General features: G+C 38.6%; 4 protein-coding genes across 8 annotated transcripts; 3 read left to right on the top strand and 1 right to left on the bottom strand.

Moving 5' to 3' along the window:
* Positions 1-5,035: 5,035 nt before the first annotated feature.
* Positions 5,036-8,249, top strand: LOC111594231 (GATOR complex protein MIOS). The gene is made up of 5 exons (XM_023307437.2): positions 5,036-5,417; positions 5,482-5,733; positions 5,800-6,724; positions 6,776-7,810; positions 7,882-8,249. The coding sequence occupies exons 1-5, from the start codon at positions 5,126-5,128 to the stop codon at positions 7,970-7,972; spliced, it is 2,595 nt and encodes an 864-aa protein (XP_023163205.1). The 5' UTR covers positions 5,036-5,125; the 3' UTR covers positions 7,973-8,249.
* Positions 8,250-8,548: 299 nt separating this feature from the next.
* LOC111594228 (tudor and KH domain-containing protein homolog) lies at positions 8,549-13,086 on the top strand. Of its 4 annotated transcripts, none has more exons than XM_023307428.2 (5): positions 8,549-8,924; positions 10,808-11,233; positions 11,418-12,236; positions 12,303-12,409; positions 12,477-13,086. In XM_023307428.2, the coding sequence occupies exons 2-5, from the start codon at positions 10,935-10,937 to the stop codon at positions 12,971-12,973; spliced, it is 1,722 nt and encodes a 573-aa protein (XP_023163196.2). In that variant the 5' UTR covers positions 8,549-8,924; positions 10,808-10,934; the 3' UTR covers positions 12,974-13,086. The 4 variants fall into 4 exon arrangements, with proteins under 4 accessions (XP_023163196.2, XP_023163198.2, XP_023163197.2 ...); XM_023307430.2 differs by lacking the exon at positions 8,549-8,924 and adding an exon at positions 9,859-10,019; XM_023307429.2 differs by lacking the exon at positions 8,549-8,924 and adding an exon at positions 10,330-10,414.
* Positions 13,087-13,197: 111 nt separating this feature from the next.
* On the bottom strand, positions 13,198-14,002 carry LOC111594230 (protein C10). The gene has a single exon (XM_023307434.2). The coding sequence runs from the start codon at positions 13,855-13,857 to the stop codon at positions 13,507-13,509; it is 351 nt and encodes a 116-aa protein (XP_023163202.1). The 5' UTR covers positions 13,858-14,002; the 3' UTR covers positions 13,198-13,506.
* Positions 14,003-14,062: 60 nt separating this feature from the next.
* LOC111594229 (Golgi phosphoprotein 3 homolog sauron) lies at positions 14,063-18,093 on the top strand. 2 transcript variants are annotated; one of them, XM_023307432.2, is made up of 5 exons: positions 14,063-14,927; positions 16,895-17,022; positions 17,093-17,211; positions 17,278-17,453; positions 17,515-18,092. In XM_023307432.2, the coding sequence occupies exons 1-5, from the start codon at positions 14,706-14,708 to the stop codon at positions 17,761-17,763; spliced, it is 894 nt and encodes a 297-aa protein (XP_023163200.1). In that variant the 5' UTR covers positions 14,063-14,705; the 3' UTR covers positions 17,764-18,092. The 2 variants fall into 2 exon arrangements, with proteins under 2 accessions (XP_023163200.1, XP_023163201.1); XM_023307433.2 differs by lacking the exon at positions 14,063-14,927 and adding an exon at positions 16,496-16,515 and having other exon boundaries at positions 17,515-18,093.
* The last annotated feature ends 780 nt before the right edge of the window (positions 18,094-18,873 follow it).

The raw sequence follows: 18,873 nt of genomic DNA, 5'->3' as shown, positions 1-18,873 counted from the left end.
ATAAAAATATATAGCTTTATTTATTCATTAGCAAAAGTAAAAAAATGTTGGTGAAATTTGGTTTAGCAATATCCAAACTATAAAAGTAGAGTCCTTATAAGTTTCAGACAGTTATGAGAGGGAGAGAGAGAGGAAACGGAAACGTGGGGCAGCGACAAAGTAAATTCAATAGACACGATCTCAAAAGAATTTAGATATTGCAGCAACTTAAATCTGTCTAAAAACGGTCTATTTAGCATTTCTAAGAATTAAAATTTCTCAAATTGTACACAGTTCACAGTTTCAGATGAATGAGAATAAATTTATAATGTAGAACAATTTAAAGTATGAAGCAGACTATAAATCAATGCAACTTGCAACACTAATTCACAGAGCAACTGTGCAACACTGGTGCTGTCTTGTTTACTTGCAACATGTTTTATCACACACATTCACACATTTGTATGTTGCAAGAAAAAAGCAATTAAAGCGAATATTTTTGTTTATTGTCAAATTCACAAATTATCAGATTTGCCGCTCGTTCTCTCTGCTCGCCCCTCTGTCTCTTGGGCGTGGTCAGTTCTATATATGTATGTCGATATGTTTTCCAATTAATTGGGCTGTCGTTGCAGTGTTGAATAACGTGCTTATGTTCAGCTGTCGAGTGTCTTAAATAACAACAGCAACAACGGGAACTATTACAGAAACAAAAGTATTTACAAAATTAAATAAACATTATTTCCCATACGCTCAATTTATCCGTTCTATGCAATAAATTTGTAAAATTGCGAATTTTCTGCTTCAATAAATTGTCAAATCTGCAAATCAACAATAACTTAATCTATGGGACCTCCACAGCACAGCATCGCTGTAGGTGTAGGTGTGCGTGTGACTAGTGTGCGTGTGTGTGTGTGTACACAACCCGACTGCATGCAATACGTATACATAATGTGCTGTTAACGGCTCATAAAATTGCACTTTAAAACGCGATTCGCAGTCGCGAGTCGAGCGCAGCAAAGGACAAAACAAAAACAGGAAGTGTCGACGACAACGTTGGCTAGAAATGGCAACAACAACAACAACAAATCAACAACTGAGCAAGAACAGCAACACAACAATTTGGCATGGCTAGCTCAAGCAGTTGTAAAAACACAAAATCTTATAAGTAGTATGTAAAAATCTTTATCATATAAGCTAACTCATGATTGATGTATTCTAAAAATATATCATCAAATGGAACAGTGGAATTGAAACACAATCAATTAGAACGGAACAGAACCACTTGAGACGAAGAGTAAACATAATGAAGAGAAAAACAATATCTAAGAAAACTTTTGTAAATTCCGACGGTTGTGACAATTGGAATTGAAATACATAAATATTCAAGTCTTTTAAAAATATCAAAGCAAGTTAGAAATTGGTTGAAGTTAATTATCTTAACACTTTCTAAGACAAGGCTACGAACTAGTCGATAGTCTCAGCGGTCAAACAGCTTTCACATTGTGAACGAGAGAATAAGCGAATCATAAGCTGAAGCTTGAATATATATATAATGAAACTTATGGAGCCGCCCTCGCACTCGCATATAACAACCAAGAGCAAACGAATCGCATTGTCATTGCATTTGTGTCTGCAACATGGGCATATAAATTTTAAAATTGGCGCTGAAACTAAGAGCAGTGCAAACTTTATTTTTAAATTAAAAAATAAAAATGAGGAAAAAAATGGCAAATTGTAAAAGCTGCACGAGATACATAGAAAATAAAATCTGATTAAATTTAATAAAATAAAATTAAATTAAAATAAGAAAAATGTTTATATATTTGAGGGGACTTAAATAAATTTACTTTATGATGAAATTTGTCAGTTATGATGAAAGGTTTCTGGTCTCTAAATTCAATTTTATATTATTTTTATTCATTTTTACAACAACATCCGAATAGGTTTTGCTACAAAAATTATAAAAAAAATATTATAGATCAAAATTATCTGAATCTCTTAACTGCATTTCTTCAATGTTTTTATTATTTAGTATGCATGGACTATGCATTTGTTGACTTAACTAAATTCCTATCAAAAAAGTAACAATTAAGATTAAATCAAGTCCATCCCTTCTCTCTATTAATATATCACGCTCTCTCTCTCTCAGATACACCCTTGCCCACGCAAATATCTCAGCAGAAAATAATAATATAAAAAAGCGTTGCATATGCACGGGCGCTGTGAAAAAATGAGTTTTTTTTGCCTCCATTTGAGTGCAATTTCTCTTCGTTTGTGCTTCATAAATATGAATATATATTTTTTTTAATATGCTCGCAAATGACAAAATGAAATAAAAGATAAATACTCGATACGAGCACAAAAATCACACACAAAATACACACGCATACACTGAGAAAAAACATCAAGAACAACAACAGCAAGAGCAACAATGCGCATTTTAAAAACAAATATAAATAATGCATAAATACGATGACGAACAGCGAGCCGAGTCATAAGACACGACCCATTTAAGTTAAATGCTCACACGGGACCAGTGGTTGTTGCTGCTGCTGATATACCCTGTACTCCAGGTATGCGAACAGAAACTGAGCCTAGACCTGGCACTACACAAAGTGCTAAATGTGGAAAAATAAATTGAGTTTAATTTAAAAAATATATGCACATATAAATAATAAAATTATATATATTATTTACTTAATAAAATATATTATCTACTGCCCAATGCTCGCTTACAAACCGTTTCAGATTATATAAATAATTGAGATTTTCAGATTCAGATTTAGTGACAAATCAATTTGTTATCTCGCTTATATTTATATAGATAATACAGATATGTATATATCTTTTTATGTATATATTCTATATATCTCTTTATAGCTGTTTTCTCGATTTGCTATTGATTTCATGTCTTATTTTCGTTTTGCTTTTAGTTTTCAATTAATATTGGAGCATAAATAAAGAGTTTTTAAAGTGTACGGAACTTGAAGTGCGGGTTTTTATTTGCAGGGTAACTGCCAGTCGAGTCACACTTATTCGTTTGCTGTTGTTTTTAAGCTGTGGCGCGTTGTCATGAAATATTCATGCCAGATATTTACATGAGAGGCATTAATTTTGCAATTTCATTGGCGCTTGTTATTATTATTATCATTTTTTATGCACACTTCGTCTTCTTCTTCTACTGTTTTTTTTTTCATAAGCATCGCATAGCGCTAAACGGCGCAAAATTGATATATGACACTCCTTTGCCCGAAGCCCATAAATATGCAACAAACGACATGGAATTTCATGTGGCAGCTGAGAAACATTTTTGAATATGATTCGTTAACGTTTGACGAATGACATAAATAAATATATCTATATCTTTTTCTATATATGCATCAGAATCCATTCCTATATCTATATCTATATCTATATCTATATCTATATCTATATCTATATCTATATCTATATCTATATCTATATCTATATCTATATCTATATCTATATATATATATCTATAGCAGAACAAAACTTTCAGTAATCTATAGCAAAGTAACGCTCACAATTTAAATTACGGAGCCCCGGAATAAATGTGAATCAATGTTTTGTTTGCATTATTAAGCCTCGATTCACATTTTGCATGCACAAATAAATTAGTCAAATATGATTTACACTGATTTGTAGCCAGCATCCGTCCACAAAAATTGATGAATATATATATATATATATATATATATATATATATATATATATATATATATATATATATATATATATATATATATATATGGACTTTTATAGTGGAAAAAGTAATATAAATCATGGAAAAACCAAAGCCTGAATCTATGAAGAGGAGATTGAGGGTGCTTTGCCATTTGAGCCATTAAGTTTTTGCTTGAACAATTGAGATTAGTTGAAAATATTCGTATGTTAATTAGTTGCGGGACCCGGAGGGACCCTGATTATAGATACCTACTGAGGACATCCCAAACGAAATCAATTAAGCGTATGAGCACATGGAGCTCAGCTCGTTGATGGATATTTTATGGATACATATGGCATTACTGACCAGCCGCATCTGACCCCAATGCCTGCCGAGTAGACTGTAGGCTGGTGGCTGTTGGGTGGAGGGGGAGTTCACGGCTCCGCCATTATTGGATGCCATTTTTGATGCTGCTTTGTTTCCGCTTCCGCTGTGCACCGCATGACGCAATATGCGTGGACAAAGCGATCCGCTTTTGTTGTTGTTGTTGTTCTTGCTGTTTTTATAATATCTCAATTGAATTGACATGACAATTTCAATCAATACACAGCACGAAATTGCACAGAGTTATTTATTTATGACAGCACTCGTTAATCCCACAACAAATATGACAATTTCCATATGAAATACGCGAATTATGCCGGAACACCGCAAAGAACAAAGATTGAAACTAGCAATGCTTGCTCTGGAGCAGCCCAGTCGCCCAGCAACATATTTACTTGCATCTACAGAAATTAAAGACAATTATGTTGATTCACTTGAGTAGTTACCCGGTCGCACCTTTATAGCTCTTATGCTTGCGCCTATCTGTTACATATGTAAGCATTCGAGTGGAACACTAGATGAATAACATATTACACAATGGGTAGATGAATGGCCAGATGGCAAAATTAAAAAATAATTCAACAATTACGAATTCTTTTCCTTTTGCGCGGGCATTAATTTAAATTTCCACCCTAGCGCCATCTACAGTCAGCGATAGCGGCTAACAAAGCTAGCTGTTGTGTGATTAACACATGTTAAAATTCTGACTTATTTAAAAGGCTCTAATATCAAGTGGTACGCGAGCGCCATCTGCAGTGCCAACTACAAACTGTTACGGATACATGTTAGATTTTAATTATAAAAAATATACAACGGGAAACATAGATATAATAGAGGCATAAAGTCTCTTATTAGACATTTCAGGTACTTTGAATTTTCAAATTTGCAGCACACATAATAAACAGATTTGCTCCACATGTTAACAACTGAGCTTAGCCGACGCTGTTACGAATATCGCCCATCCCTAACTGCACTATCAGCTGTTTTGTTGTTTGGTTATTTTTTTTTTTTTTTGTCCTTTACTGATAAGAAGCGACGCAATTAGATTGTACCAATAAATGCAAAACTTCGCTCAAAATGAGCGGCAACATACACGGCATCAGTTGGTTTCCCAACTTCCCCGACAAGTTTGTCTCATGGGGCCAGGAAATCAATTTATATGAAGTGCGCAGCAAGGAGGACTTAACACAGAAAAGTCGCCTGACCAACATTCCGGGCAACTATTTGTCCAACGAGACACGCTATCAGTACGCCCGCTGCGTGGCCACCTCCTACCACAGTGACCAGCCGATTATTGCCGTCGGCCTAGCCGATGGCAAAATCGGCATCTGTAACTTTCGAGACACCTACGACAGTAGCTGGGAGTACAGTACGGAACCGATTACGGAGCGCTTTATGCATTTATCGATTGACTTCCTTATCATCCTTTGCAGCGCCCCGACAACAGCGCATGTGCACTTGCCTTGCGTGGAATGAGCTGGATGCAAATATACTGGCCATTGGCCACGATCGACATCGTTCCGATTCCTGCATCACGATTTGGGACATTGAACACGGCGTTCCCAAGGAAACATCTAATTTCTTTGGCCTGGCCGAGGCGGCAAACTCTCTGTGCTGGGATCACAATCACCGCATGCTCATAGCTGGCATGAGCCAGAAACTGATCAAGCTCTTCGATCTGCGGCGTAATTGAAACGAATATGTTAAGCTGATGCCATTATCTCTTACTCTTCTTCTTCTTGTTTGTGTAGAGAGCAACACCACCTGCCAGTCCATTCAAACGAAGACAGTGCAGGGCTTATCCGTGGCGCCCAATGGGAACTACCTGTGCAGCTATGTGGACTCGCTTATCATGCTATGGGATCTGCGCGCCATTGAGCGACCATTGCGACAGATTCAATCGTCAAGGAATCACATGCAGATTAGCTGGTGCCCCACCCGCACGTCGCTGCTTTCGTCGCTGCAGCGCGACTCGCCGTACATCACGCTCTACGATATTCGCAGCGTGGACAACGAGTCCTGCCGGGAGGTATATCATGTGAAGCGACAGATAAGTCCCTTTCCAGCCAAATATCAGCACAGCGGCAAGTTTGCTGCAGTCAATTGGCTTTCCTGGCATCCGCGCGATTTTGAACGAGCCTTGCTGCTGGCGGATGCCCTCAATATATTAGATTTCCGGCTGCCCGCCAGCTTGCATACGGCATATAGCAATCGCAGCAAGCTGCCTCTGCTCATGCAGCGCCCTCTTTATGCGCCAGCTGCAGTTGCCTCCTCCACAATCAGCCAGCAGCCAACTACGAGCAGCTGTAGCACGAACAGTGCCAGCAGCTCTCTCAACGAGTACAACGTTGGTTCCTCTTTGAGCTTTGATTTTCTGGAGCGCGAGCTCTTCGAAGAGGATCTGTTGGAGGAGACGCGACAGCGTGCACTGCAGGACTACGGCATTAAGCCGGATAACAAGCGCTTTGCTGAACAGCATCTGAGTCCGTATCTGCGCAATGTTTGGGCCACCCTTAACAATGTGCACAGCGAGGATCGCTTAACCGGCTTGAAGGCCACGCTCGGCATCAATCTGGGCCATACTTCGGAGGCGCTGATGGCTAGCTCACGCATTGAATCACAGCTGCTGCAGTGGCCCGATGGCATCAATAACTCCAACAAACTTATTTCCTATCGGTGAGCGCAAGAGAGCTGCAGCTTATCTTTGACTAATCATTTGGCTTTCAGGAGCGAACAGCGGGATCTGGCTTTACAGTTATGCGGTTGGTCCTTTGAGCACGAGCTGGACCGCTTCATTGATGAGCTGTACGCGAACAAAGAGTTCAGTCGGGCGGCAATGATCTGTGTATTCCATTTGAAGGTGCTGGCCGCTTGCAATATCTTATCCCGGGCAGCGGACAAGATGCGCGATCCCAGCATGTATCGGATCACAGCGATTGCGTTGTCCAGCTTCAATGCAGATCGCTGCAGCTCCACGTGGCGCAACCAGCGCTCTAGTGCGAACATGCAAATTCAGGATCCGCACTTGCGGGCCATCTTCTCATTCCTTACCATGGAAGCGGACAATTTCGATGCGGTGCTCAGGGAAGAGGGCGTCTCCTTGGCAGATCGCGTGGCCTTTGCCTGCAAATATCTGTCGGAAACGAAGCTAACCGAGTACGTCAAGCAGCGCATTCAGCGTGCCATCGAATGTGGAGATCTAAATGGACTGCTGCTTACCGGCGAATCCTTGGATGGCGTTAATATACTCCAGGCTTACATGGATGCCAGCTTTGACGTACAAACGGTCGCGCTGGTGGCCATCAATTACTTCCGCAACGAGCATTTTGCAGATAATCGCATCCAGTACTGGATATCCAGCTACTTAGACTATCTCAACAGCTGGGGCCTGTGGGAAAAGCGAGCGGAGTTGGATATTAAAATAGAGAATATACGCGCTTCGACGAGAAGCGCACGCACCGTCTACCTATCGTGCAACTTCTGTGGTAAATCTGTGTCGAATGCGCTGCTGGATGAGCCGCGACCACGAAGCACAAGCACCAGCACAAATCGCTTATCTTCATGTCCCAGTTGTCGCAAGCCGCTGCCACGTTGCTCACTCTGCCTGATGCATATGGGCACCATGATAAACACGACCGCTAGCGAAAAGACATCAACAGAGCTACAGGGCAGCTGGCAAATGAAGCCGTTTTCCAAGTGGTTCTCCTGGTGTCAAACGTGTCGCCACGGTGGCCACACCGAGCACATTGTTCAATGGTTTAAGTAAGCTTATTATTAATATTGTAGATGTATTACCCAATCAGTTTAGTAACCCTTTTTGCATTTGTTTGCAGGCAGAATTCGGAGTGTCCAGTGTCGTCTTGCAACTGTCGCTGCTTTGACTTGGACGGCACCAAACCAAACGCTTTGCGTGATATTTCCTAATCGCTCTACAGACTTTCAACTACAATTACATTTATACAACATATACAAAACGCCCACGCCATATGGTTCGCCTTAAACTGACAAGTGTTCATTGTACTTAGACAACGGCAAATCTGCCCGTAGCTTAAGTTTATTATGACCTACAGCTTTTAGCTGCTCAATTGCATTTTATACCTACATAGATCAAAATAGAAGCACACATGTACATGACGAATGGAATCCGCCAAAGCAGTTCAATCAATTCAAATTCAAAATATTTTATATACTTACAACACTGGCACAAATTATTTTATCGATTATCGATAGCAATACTTTGTTGTATTAAATGTTTGCTTTATTTTGTATCTAACTTTCAAACAATATTCATAATTAATGATTGTAGTCTTATTAAGGTATATCTACCGATTCTTTAAAAACCTTATTCTGGATATTGGCACCTGCTGTTTAAATAGAGAGATTCGCTGCTTTTGGTTTTTAAAAACATATGATTTTTGTTTGCGTGATAAATGAACTAAGTCTATGAACGATAATCGCTCGGTTCCTTCGGTTCAATAGTTTATTCATTTGAACCAATGTTAAAATTTGATACAATTCTATTCTACACGTTTTTGTACGCGGATCACACTTCGCATAAATTTATATATTTTTTGTATTCACTTAACTCTAGACGTTGTCGTTTCAATTAAATACTTTTGCACACATATCTATCAATTTCACCAAATTAATTGTTCGCCAGTTCTCGTTCACCAAAGTGGCGAAAGAAGTCGCAAGTGTGTGTGCAGACGTATGAATTCGGAGACAGGCAGACAGATTACAATCAAGGCACGCTTTGTTACGCATTCCTTTGCACTGCTTTTATTATTGACTTTCGGTTGTGGTGTGTGTTTATGTGTTTGTGGGCCGGGAGATAAGCAAGTTCACGTTTTGCTGGTTTCATTTGGAGTTTAAAATCGTGAGTGCAGCTTCTTAATTAAAAATGCTAATAAACGCTGAATACAGCTCGTGGATGGACCGTGCCAAAAATACTTATAAACGTATACGAATATTAATAATAGACCAGAAAAGCCATTTGATGTTCTTCAAATACAAAATACCTTGCAAACAGAAATGTCTGAATATGACGTCGATATTTTGGTTGTTGCTAATATAATTTTTTTTTCAGCCCCAACAATGTGAACTGCGAAAGTTGAAACATTGCCAATAATATCAACCTGCTATCAGCGCGTGACCCTCAAAGATTTTCAGTTATTGTTCGGTTAATGCTAGAGAAGTAGGGATTATCTTGAACATTTAGGAATTACGCGTTTGCACTATTCTATCTTTCCTAACAACAAGAACTTATATATTTGACAGCCATCCTTTTATTGAACACCAAACCCAACTTGAAATACAAACACTCAACGAACGGCTTATTATGTCATTTAACTAAATTTAGATTTTAACGCACGACGCTAAAATACTTTGCATTTGAAGCTCTCTGGCTTAATGCGCTCTCTCGTTCTCAATATTTGTTTTCCCATGCTTTCAATTGCTTCTGTCTTGTCATGCATGTCATAACTGTTTATACCCCAATCATTACTTCCCTATGCCAATTTATATTTATGTTGTCCCAGTTGTTGCTCAGAAAGTGAGCCGGCAAAATGCACAATGAAAACAACAGCAGACAGCTTGTATTTGTGTGCGCGTAGGAAACACCGAGCATTATTGAAAGAGGAAGAGCAAGAGAGGGAGAGAGCTAGACAGAGAGTGGCCAAACAGCTGACGCCATTGAGCAAAACGGCGTCCGTTGAGGGCAAATTCAAATTATTGCAACAGTTATTTATATTGAACGACGCGAGCCGGACGAGCGAGCGCTCTGTGCTCTGCCGATTTTTATTGTTGTTTGCCTCATTATTTAAAATAAACGAAACGATTCCGAACGATACTGAAGCTGTCTAATTCAACGCTTGATTAAACAGAAGCGTTTGTTTGCAAATTAAATATCGTAGTAATGCTTAAAGATAATAAGCCACAAAACTTAAATCAATACCTAAAACTCAATATCAAGGTCAGCAGCTTGAAGACAAATCGACACGGCACTTTTTACTGGTGTCTATATCAACATACATATTTATATTTCTTTTCCTTGCATTTGTCGTTAAACTTATCAGCATAGTTCTCAGCTTAAGCTGTTTAACCAGTATTTGATAAAGCGCATGAACTTGTTTGCCGAAGGACAAGTGCAAATAGCTCCAAGCGAACTTTGATACAAAAGATTTAAGTTCCAAGGCGCTGTTCCGCGTGCGTTACGTGATCCATTGAGAGTTCTTATGGAATTTTATGAGTAGTATTTCCCCAACGTTGTCCTATAGAATATAATAATCAAAATCTTTTGTATGCTTGTCATAGATGCTGTGAAAATATTGGGAATTATTGTAATTGTGAATGCAATGAGTTAGTTCTGTGAGTATGTATTGCAATTTTGTAGTGTAGTGTAATCGTAAACGTCACATGTCTATTTGTTTTGGTGCTGTCATTTGTGTATCTACCTGCCAAAAAAAAAAAGAAAAATTTATGAAAATTCATATTGTTTTTGCACTTTTTCATTAACGTCTTATTGAATTGCTAGTGATAAGAATATTATATAACAATCATTAGAGGGTCGAAGATGTCGCGCTTCATTAAGCAAAACCATGCTTACGTCTGGACGGCGGGGAGGGACTCGCAGTTTTTTATTTTTTATTGATTCGCTCAGTCGTAAATAGTGCCCAGTAAATTACGGAAAGTGCACACAACGTAATGTTAGTAGTTAACCTGGACCTTAAAATGGGCTTTGCATTTGATCTCTTCTTACAGTTTGATGTTAAGCAGTCATCCATGGTGCAACGCCTAACGTAAAACGCAATCCGAAAAGAAAGACACTGAAAGATCCACACAGACGACCTACCATTATCCATCCAGTGAATATATTCAACAAGACAGAATGTTACGCAATACGGCTTTCTCCGGCACGCCCACATACAAATTACTATTAGGCTTTGGTCTATGTTCGCTGGGCAGCGCCATGCTCTATGCTTACTTTAAGTCCCGCAATGACGACAAGGATGAAACGAATAATAAGAGGACAAATGACCAGAAATCAATGCAGCAACCGAAACAACAGCAAAAGGAAATCTGCCTCAAAATCGTTGTGGACAATGACCATGTACCTTTGATAATTGGACGCGGCGGTGCCAACATTAAACTAATTGAAGAGAAGACCGGGGCAAAGATAAGATTACGGTAAATATTTAACACTAGTCTTAAGAAAAATTAAAAAGTAAATACATTTAGTGTGAGTCGACGGTTTAATACCCTCTCCCTCTCTCTGAGTTATAGATATCAAACAAAAAATAAATAAAGATTCTTAGTTAATAATGAATTTATTTCTTAATCGTCGTATACCACCTCTCATTACTATTCCCAGCGATAAGGATAATTCCCACAAATTCTGCGACATTAGCGGCTTGCCCGATGCAGTTAAGGCCGCCCGCGTTCTGCTCATCAAGGAGATTGAACGTGCGCCTATTGTCAAGATGGAGCTGCAGGTACCACAGCGCTTGGCTAATAAGATCAATGGACGCGGTGGCGAGATAATACAGGATATTAGTCGAGCATCATTGGCCAAGCTCAGCATCGATCCAAATGGTCGCAATGGCAAGGCAAAAATCAGCATTGTGGGCAACCAGAAGCAGGTGAACGTTGCTCGCAAGCTGCTAGACGATCAGATTGAAGAGGACGAGCAGCTACGGCTGGCTGTCGACGAGGTGGAACAGCATCGCGAACCCCGACGTTCGCCCAGTTACAGTCTTGCCTCCAGTATGTACTCATCGCAGACATCGCTCAGCTCACAGCCGCCTAGAGACAAGCTAATGGCCGCTCGTGGAGATGACAAGCCGATGGAAGTCTACGTCTCAGCAGTTGCATCGCCTACAAAGTTCTGGGTGCAGCTAGTGGGACCGCAGTCCAAGAAACTGGATGACATGGTCAAGGAAATGACCTCCTACTACAGCATTGCTGAGAACCGAGCAAATCACCAACTAACGACACCATATATTGGTCAGATCGTGGCCGCCGTCTTCAAGTTCGATGAGAAATGGTATCGCGCCGAGATTGTTGACATTATGCCCAACCAGTACAATCCAAATGAACAGGTTATCGATTTGTACTTTGTGGACTATGGCGACAGTGAATATATTTCGCCAGCAGACATTTGTGAACTACGCACCGATTTCCTAACACTAAGGTTAGTATATAAAATATCATGTGTCATATACGAATCCCATATTAATTGCTCCTCAACTGTTTTCAGATTTCAAGCTGTTGAATGCTTCTTGGCAAACGTCAAATCAACTATAACTGATGAACCGAACACGTGGCAAAAGGCCTCTATATCCAAATTCGAGGAATTCACAGAGGGTAAATATTCTTCTCCATTTCTTTTCGAATCGCAAATTTTTATAACTACTATGTCTTGAACAAACAGTTGCACATTGGCGAAAGCTGATCGCACGTGTTGTTACTTACAAGGACCGTCCAAAAGTGACGAGCGCAGTCAATGCGGCCACACGCGATGGCACTCCTCTGCCCGGCGTGGAGCTGTTTGATCCCACCGAGGGCGCCGAGGTGAACATTGGCGATATGTTAATAACGCAGGGCTTTGCTCTGCCACTGGATGATGCGTATCCGGTGAGATCGCGTTCCACCTCGCCATCGACACAAAGTGATTCCACAATTGAGGAGCTGTGTGCCACTAATACGCCCCGTACGCCGCTTACACCACTATCGCCTATGTCACTATCAATTTCAAATGATGCGGAAAGTGTGGAGGATGCACACTTTACCAATCAGTTGCACCACTTGGGGCACAAACTTAACGGCAATGACTTAACCCATATCAATCCAATTCAACTAACCACAGACGACATACAAAATAGTAATGGACAAGCCATCAATAGCTCACATAGTGATGTGACCCGCTAATGCAGATTGGCGCCTTTTAATTCTCAAAGTTAGTCTAAGCTAAGTTCTCGCCTTATGATAATTGTGTGTAGTCATTGTAAAAAGGCAGCTCACTATTTGATATGTATATACTATTAAAAAAAGTTAAAAGGTAAAACAAAAAACAACTGTATAGACTATAAGTAATTAAGGTATTGAAAAAATTTCTTTAATTTATCATACGAAATTTGACTGTTTCCGTGCATATGAACAAAAAACATTTTCTAAGTTATTGCAACAGCATAAATCTTTATTTCTTGTTTATTTAAAAGATATGCCATGTTACTTAGGCTGACATCAGATGTACCAGATAACTGACTAAATAATTTGTATTTAATATAAATTGTACTGGATTATTGCATTATGCCAGATATCCGTGGCACGTCAGAGCCCAGCTTTAGCGTTAGTTCACCGATGTAAAAATAAAAAGTGTGTACATCAGCCCGAAATACAATTTACAAAACATTGTTATACTTAATACTATTGCAGTCTTTAATGTGCTTAGAATAGACCATTCAGATGAGTATATCGTTGGTAGTGTTAATAGCTATAGGTGGCAAGTAAATTGCTCGTATCTGGCTGCGCAGGCGTGCTATTTCCATGTCGTCGCGCTCCATTTCGCGTATGAGCTGCGAGAATTGGACGAGACCCTCTCGATTTCCGGGAAAGCCGTGCACCTTGATTACCTCTAACTGCAGCTGCATTACCAATGGGAAAACGTGCTGCATCATAAGAATCATTTCTTTGCCTGCTGACGCTTTTGCTTCAGAAAGTTTTTTAGAATTCTCCGGCTGATTTACTGTGCGTATTATGTCCATAAGTATTTGTTTTGCGCTGTCATTATTAAAACTGGCAAGGTAAGACATATCTAACTAATTATAATTATATTTTTAATTTTATTTTTGTATTATGTTTAAGCGAACACCACAAATAAAATTCTCCTATATTTCACGCATATACACATACAAGCCCACCTTGCTCTTTGCCACTCACATAAAACTGGTCATTCACAATGAGGCGCGTTAGTAGTGCTGTTAAATGCCTAAATCTAAACAGCTGTTCTTTGGTGCACACTTCGAGTTAATTACATTTAAAACAGCAAAACTGTATACGCTGACCTAAAAACATTTTATTATACATAAATATAATTTTGTTTCTTGGTTAAGAAGTGCAGCATCAATTGTGGTGTAAGATGTACTATAACCGTGGCTTATGATTCAGTTCATCGTGCGCGGCATTGCTCAACACTAGACGAAAAATGTCACGTCGGAGAAACAGAAAAGACACAAAAAATATATTATAAAGCTCATTATGCGCAAGTATTTAAATAGATACAAAATAATATAAAAATATGCAATTGTATATTTAGTATGTGCTTTAATTAATTCGATAAAATTGTGAACGTAAATTGTAAAGTTTTTAATAAAATATATAAACAACGAAGACGACGTAGTTTGTGGGTGCATCTCTTTAGTGCGAAAAAACAAGAAGCGGAAAAAGTGTGACAAAACCAAAAAAAAAAAAAGTCAGCAGAACTTGCAGTATAATAATAACACACAAAGTAATAACACCGAACCACATACACATACAAACACCCACACCAACACTTAGACACCAGTACACAACAGGCAGCAAATAGGAGGCAGGTGGCAGCTCAGTCAACAATTGTGCCACACATACAAAAAATAAAAAACCACAAAGAATTATAAACATAATGAATCGCAGCGACGGCTTGGTTAGGCGCGCTGTCAAGCCACGCGAGAATGGAGCCGAGGGCGGAGGCGCTAGTGGCTTGAATGCAAACACACCGGATGACAATCAGGACACGCATGACAGCAACAAGGATCAGGAGGATAACATTGATGATGGTGACTCAAAGGAGACACGACTTACGCTTATGGAGGAGGTGCTACTGCTTGGCCTTAAGGATAAAGAGGTACGTTGCTTGCCTGCTGTCTGATAAAACGCCTTATCAGCTGCCTGCATATAAAACATGTTAGAAATTTTAACAAATGTTTATCTTTAGTTTATCTTATGTATATTTCTATGTAACCGCGCTCTCAGTTTTATCTTCCTTCAACACTAACGTAAACCGAGTTTCCAACAATTTAATAAGCAGCTTCCGTTATTGTATTCTGTTTTGGCTATTTCTCGCTCTTCTTTCACTTATTCGCAGTAGGCAGACCATCGAGTAGCTCATCATCAGTAAAGCTTCAAGCGTGCTGCCTGTTGCTGTTGTAGGCTTAATTGAAGATGCATTAGTTTTGTTGAAGTTGTGTGCAATAAGCTTTAAAGCTCAAACTCCGCAATTCTGTTAACTGTATATGTATAGAGACAAAAACAACGAACGAGTTTTAGCAGCAAGGCTATCAGAGATATGCTTTGGCCTTCTTCGTTGCACAGTTTATCGCTATTTAACCACACAGTGTGACAAAACGCAATTGTGTGAAAATTGTGATTTATCAATTGGCATAATTGAAAATAAGCCCATACATCAAACGCCTAACTCTGGATTATCTATTCAATTGCCTGAAAGCTTTATGCTAAATACGATCACTTGAGCTTTTCGACTTAACGCAGTAAAAGCTCTGACTCTTAAAGATCTTCGAAACCTTTGACTTCTGAGCCTATAGTCAAAATTCCATTAGACTGAGCTTACGCTTGCTCAAACAAGTTTTGACAAGTCTTTCACTCATATTCACCTCGTAAGGTGTTTGCTTCATTTGCATAATTGCGAAATACTCATTAATCTCGCACATGTTTGGCAACAGCTGCCGATTCCAGAGGCTCAATGTGTGCCACAATATACCATACGTGCCCGTATAGGGCATGCAAATAATTCTCATTCTGCCTTTACCCCATGCAATCGCATGCTTTATTTGCCTCCCTGTTTTATCATCTCATTCTATGTGTGTGTTGTGTGTGTGTACAGAGCTTGCTTCCAAACTCACCCACCACCCCCAACAAGTCATGGAATTTCGACGTGTCGTTTTCCACTTGTTCGCTTTGATCGTTTTGTCTCGCACTGAATTGGTTTCTTCTTTCATCTGTTGTTTCCACAACTTTTCTTATCAGCTAGTATTTTTTTGTTTTTCTTTTTTTTCCCTTTCATTTAGTTAATTATTTGAGGAAGTTGCTGTAGTCCGTCCCTATTCTTATTTATGTACCCACTTATCGCAAATAACGTCATTACCGAAATTGTTTTTATATACCGCTAAAAGCGAGCAAACATGTCCACCATTTGAATGAGAATGATAATGGAAAGTCGTTGTTGCAGCCCTCGCAATAACGCACTGTGACTCACTAATTTGCGCAATGGTTATTAGTTAAAACATATGTATTTATATAATTATATCAATATATATATATATTTTATATATATATATATATATGTACACATATATATCAAATGTTACATTATACAATTTTATGGCTCGTTAGCCGCGTACTGCATTTAATTTTAGCTTAAACAAATTCAACTGTTTAAACTTTGAACAGTTGCTAACGACAGCTGTAAAAAGTCGGTAATAATTCACGCTCGTGGCAGCATAGCCCAAATTCTATTCATATATTAAACTGGCATTTAAGAATATAATCCTATTAACAGTTATCATCTTATGACTGTAACTGGTAGTAAATTAATCTCTACTATTGAACTTTATTCATGCTTTATTGTTCACAACGCTGATGCATTAGAGTGCTTTATCCTAAATCTAAAAGCGTAGATTTTTATAAGTTTATGTAGTGTACTGTAGGTAAATAATATGGAAATGGGAAAGCTGTGAAAACTATATCGAAGCTAAGAAGAATACGTTTAATTTTAAACATCAAAGATCGATTAATGATGGTTAAACAATACTCAAGTTTCACTTATAACCCTACAATTGTATGCGTATATAACAGGGTTACACATCTTTCTGGAATGATTGCATATCAAGCGGCTTGCGTGGATGCATTCTCATTGAGCTGGGCCTGCGTGGGCGTGTTATGATCGAGAAATCGGGCATGCGACGTCGTGGCTTGTGTACAAGGTATCAACATGAATCTTATTAAAAAATGATACATCATAATCGAAACATAATATGTGAATTGTGATTACAGAAAGTTAATACTGAAATCGGATCAGCAAACTGGCGATGTTTTGTTGGATGAGGCACTGAAACACATTAAGGAAACAGATCCACCAGAGACTGTGCAAAGTTGGATCGAATATCTGAGCGGTAAGTGCTTAAATTGGAAAGGAAAAGAAAAACACCCAATTGATTGTAAACTTTCTATTGTTGCAGGTGAAACTTGGAATCCGTTGAAGTTACGCTACCAGCTAAAAAATGTTCGCGAGCGTCTAGCCAAGAACCTCGTCGAAAAGGGTGTTCTCACAACGGAAAAGCAAAACTTTCTGCTCTTCGACATGACGACTCATCCGCTCAGTGATAATGTGGTTAAGTGCCGTCTGGTCAAGAAGGTAAGTTAAGATACATTAGAGCGTATCAGTGCTTAAAGTAATCGGACAATATTTATTACAGATACAAGATTCGGTACTTTCCAAATGGGTGAACGATCCGCAGCGCATGGATAAGCGAATGCTGGCACTTATCTTTTTGGCGCACGCCAGTGACGTCATTGAGAATGCGTTTGCGCCGCTCAACGACGATGATTACGAGGTGGCCATGAAACGAGTGCGCGAACTGCTCGACCTCGACTTTGAAACAGAGGCGGCCAAGCCGAATGCGAATGAAATACTTTGGGCTGTGTTTATGGCGTTTACGAAATAGGGCGAATGTCTAATTCTACAACCCCTCCCTAAATCTGGCACCACAGCAGTCACCAGCGGCACACACACACATACACACACCCAATACAGCCACACACACAATCAACACGCACACTTACACTTACACTTACACCTACACTCCAAGATTTTCATCTTTGGCTGCTTGTTTTCACACCGAAATGGGTGATTTAAATGCGCCCAAGATTCGGATTTATTTCAGTTAATTTAAAAATGATAGTGTGAGAGAGGCGCTGGTTATAGAAACAGATATGTATATATATTATTTTCTATATTCCGCCCTAATATCCGATGAAAAATTTTTCGTTTTATTTCGTTTATTTTTTATTATTATTACATTTCGCAATTTAATTTATATAAACGAAATGCTAGCTATTAGTTGACTTTTACTAACAATTATATGCCGTATTATTCCATAAATTGTGTTCTATGTAATTTGCAACAATTTCGGCATGCGAATAAACAATATATCAAAATTGCATCAGAAGAGTCGTCGTCGCTTAAACATAATACAAATAATTAAGTTGTATACAGCAAGGATAAATGATATATTCAATATTTTGAGCTGCGATCGGTTTTTTATGTAATTATATAAACTTAACATTAATTGTAAGAGCTAATTCTGATGCAACCATATGAAAATGTTTAGAAAAAAATCTGTCGTCTGTGTGCACTGTCTGTTTGCCAACGATGTTACGATTCAATTTAAATTAAATAGATTTTTTTTGTAATTTGGACAACAATTTTAGAACTAATACACAGGGCGACAGATTGTGAGAGGAGCTGCATCTTAGGCAACATTTATTTAATTGTTATAAATTTCGGGAACATTGAAATCGAAAACTTTTCTAAACATACCAAACGAAAGAAGGAAAACTATAAAATTTATGTAAATGTAAAATGTGCACGTCAAATAATAATAAATCTAGATATTTAAAGGCCTAATAAATACAATACAATATAAATATAAATATATAAAAATATATATAATTTTAAATTATATATATATATATATATAAATATCTTTTAACTACCTCTTTTTTAAACTATATGGTACAGGCTTTCAGTTTAGGAAGAGCTATCAATTTCAGCA

Source organism: Drosophila hydei, unplaced genomic scaffold, assembly GCF_003285905.1.
Source record: "Drosophila hydei strain 15085-1641.00,03,60 unplaced genomic scaffold, DhydRS2 tig00008114-arrow-pilon, whole genome shotgun sequence".
NCBI classification, from domain to species: domain Eukaryota; kingdom Metazoa; phylum Arthropoda; class Insecta; order Diptera; family Drosophilidae; genus Drosophila; species Drosophila hydei.
Note: the sequence above shows the minus strand (reverse complement) of the source record. Positions and strands in the feature narration are given on the sequence as shown.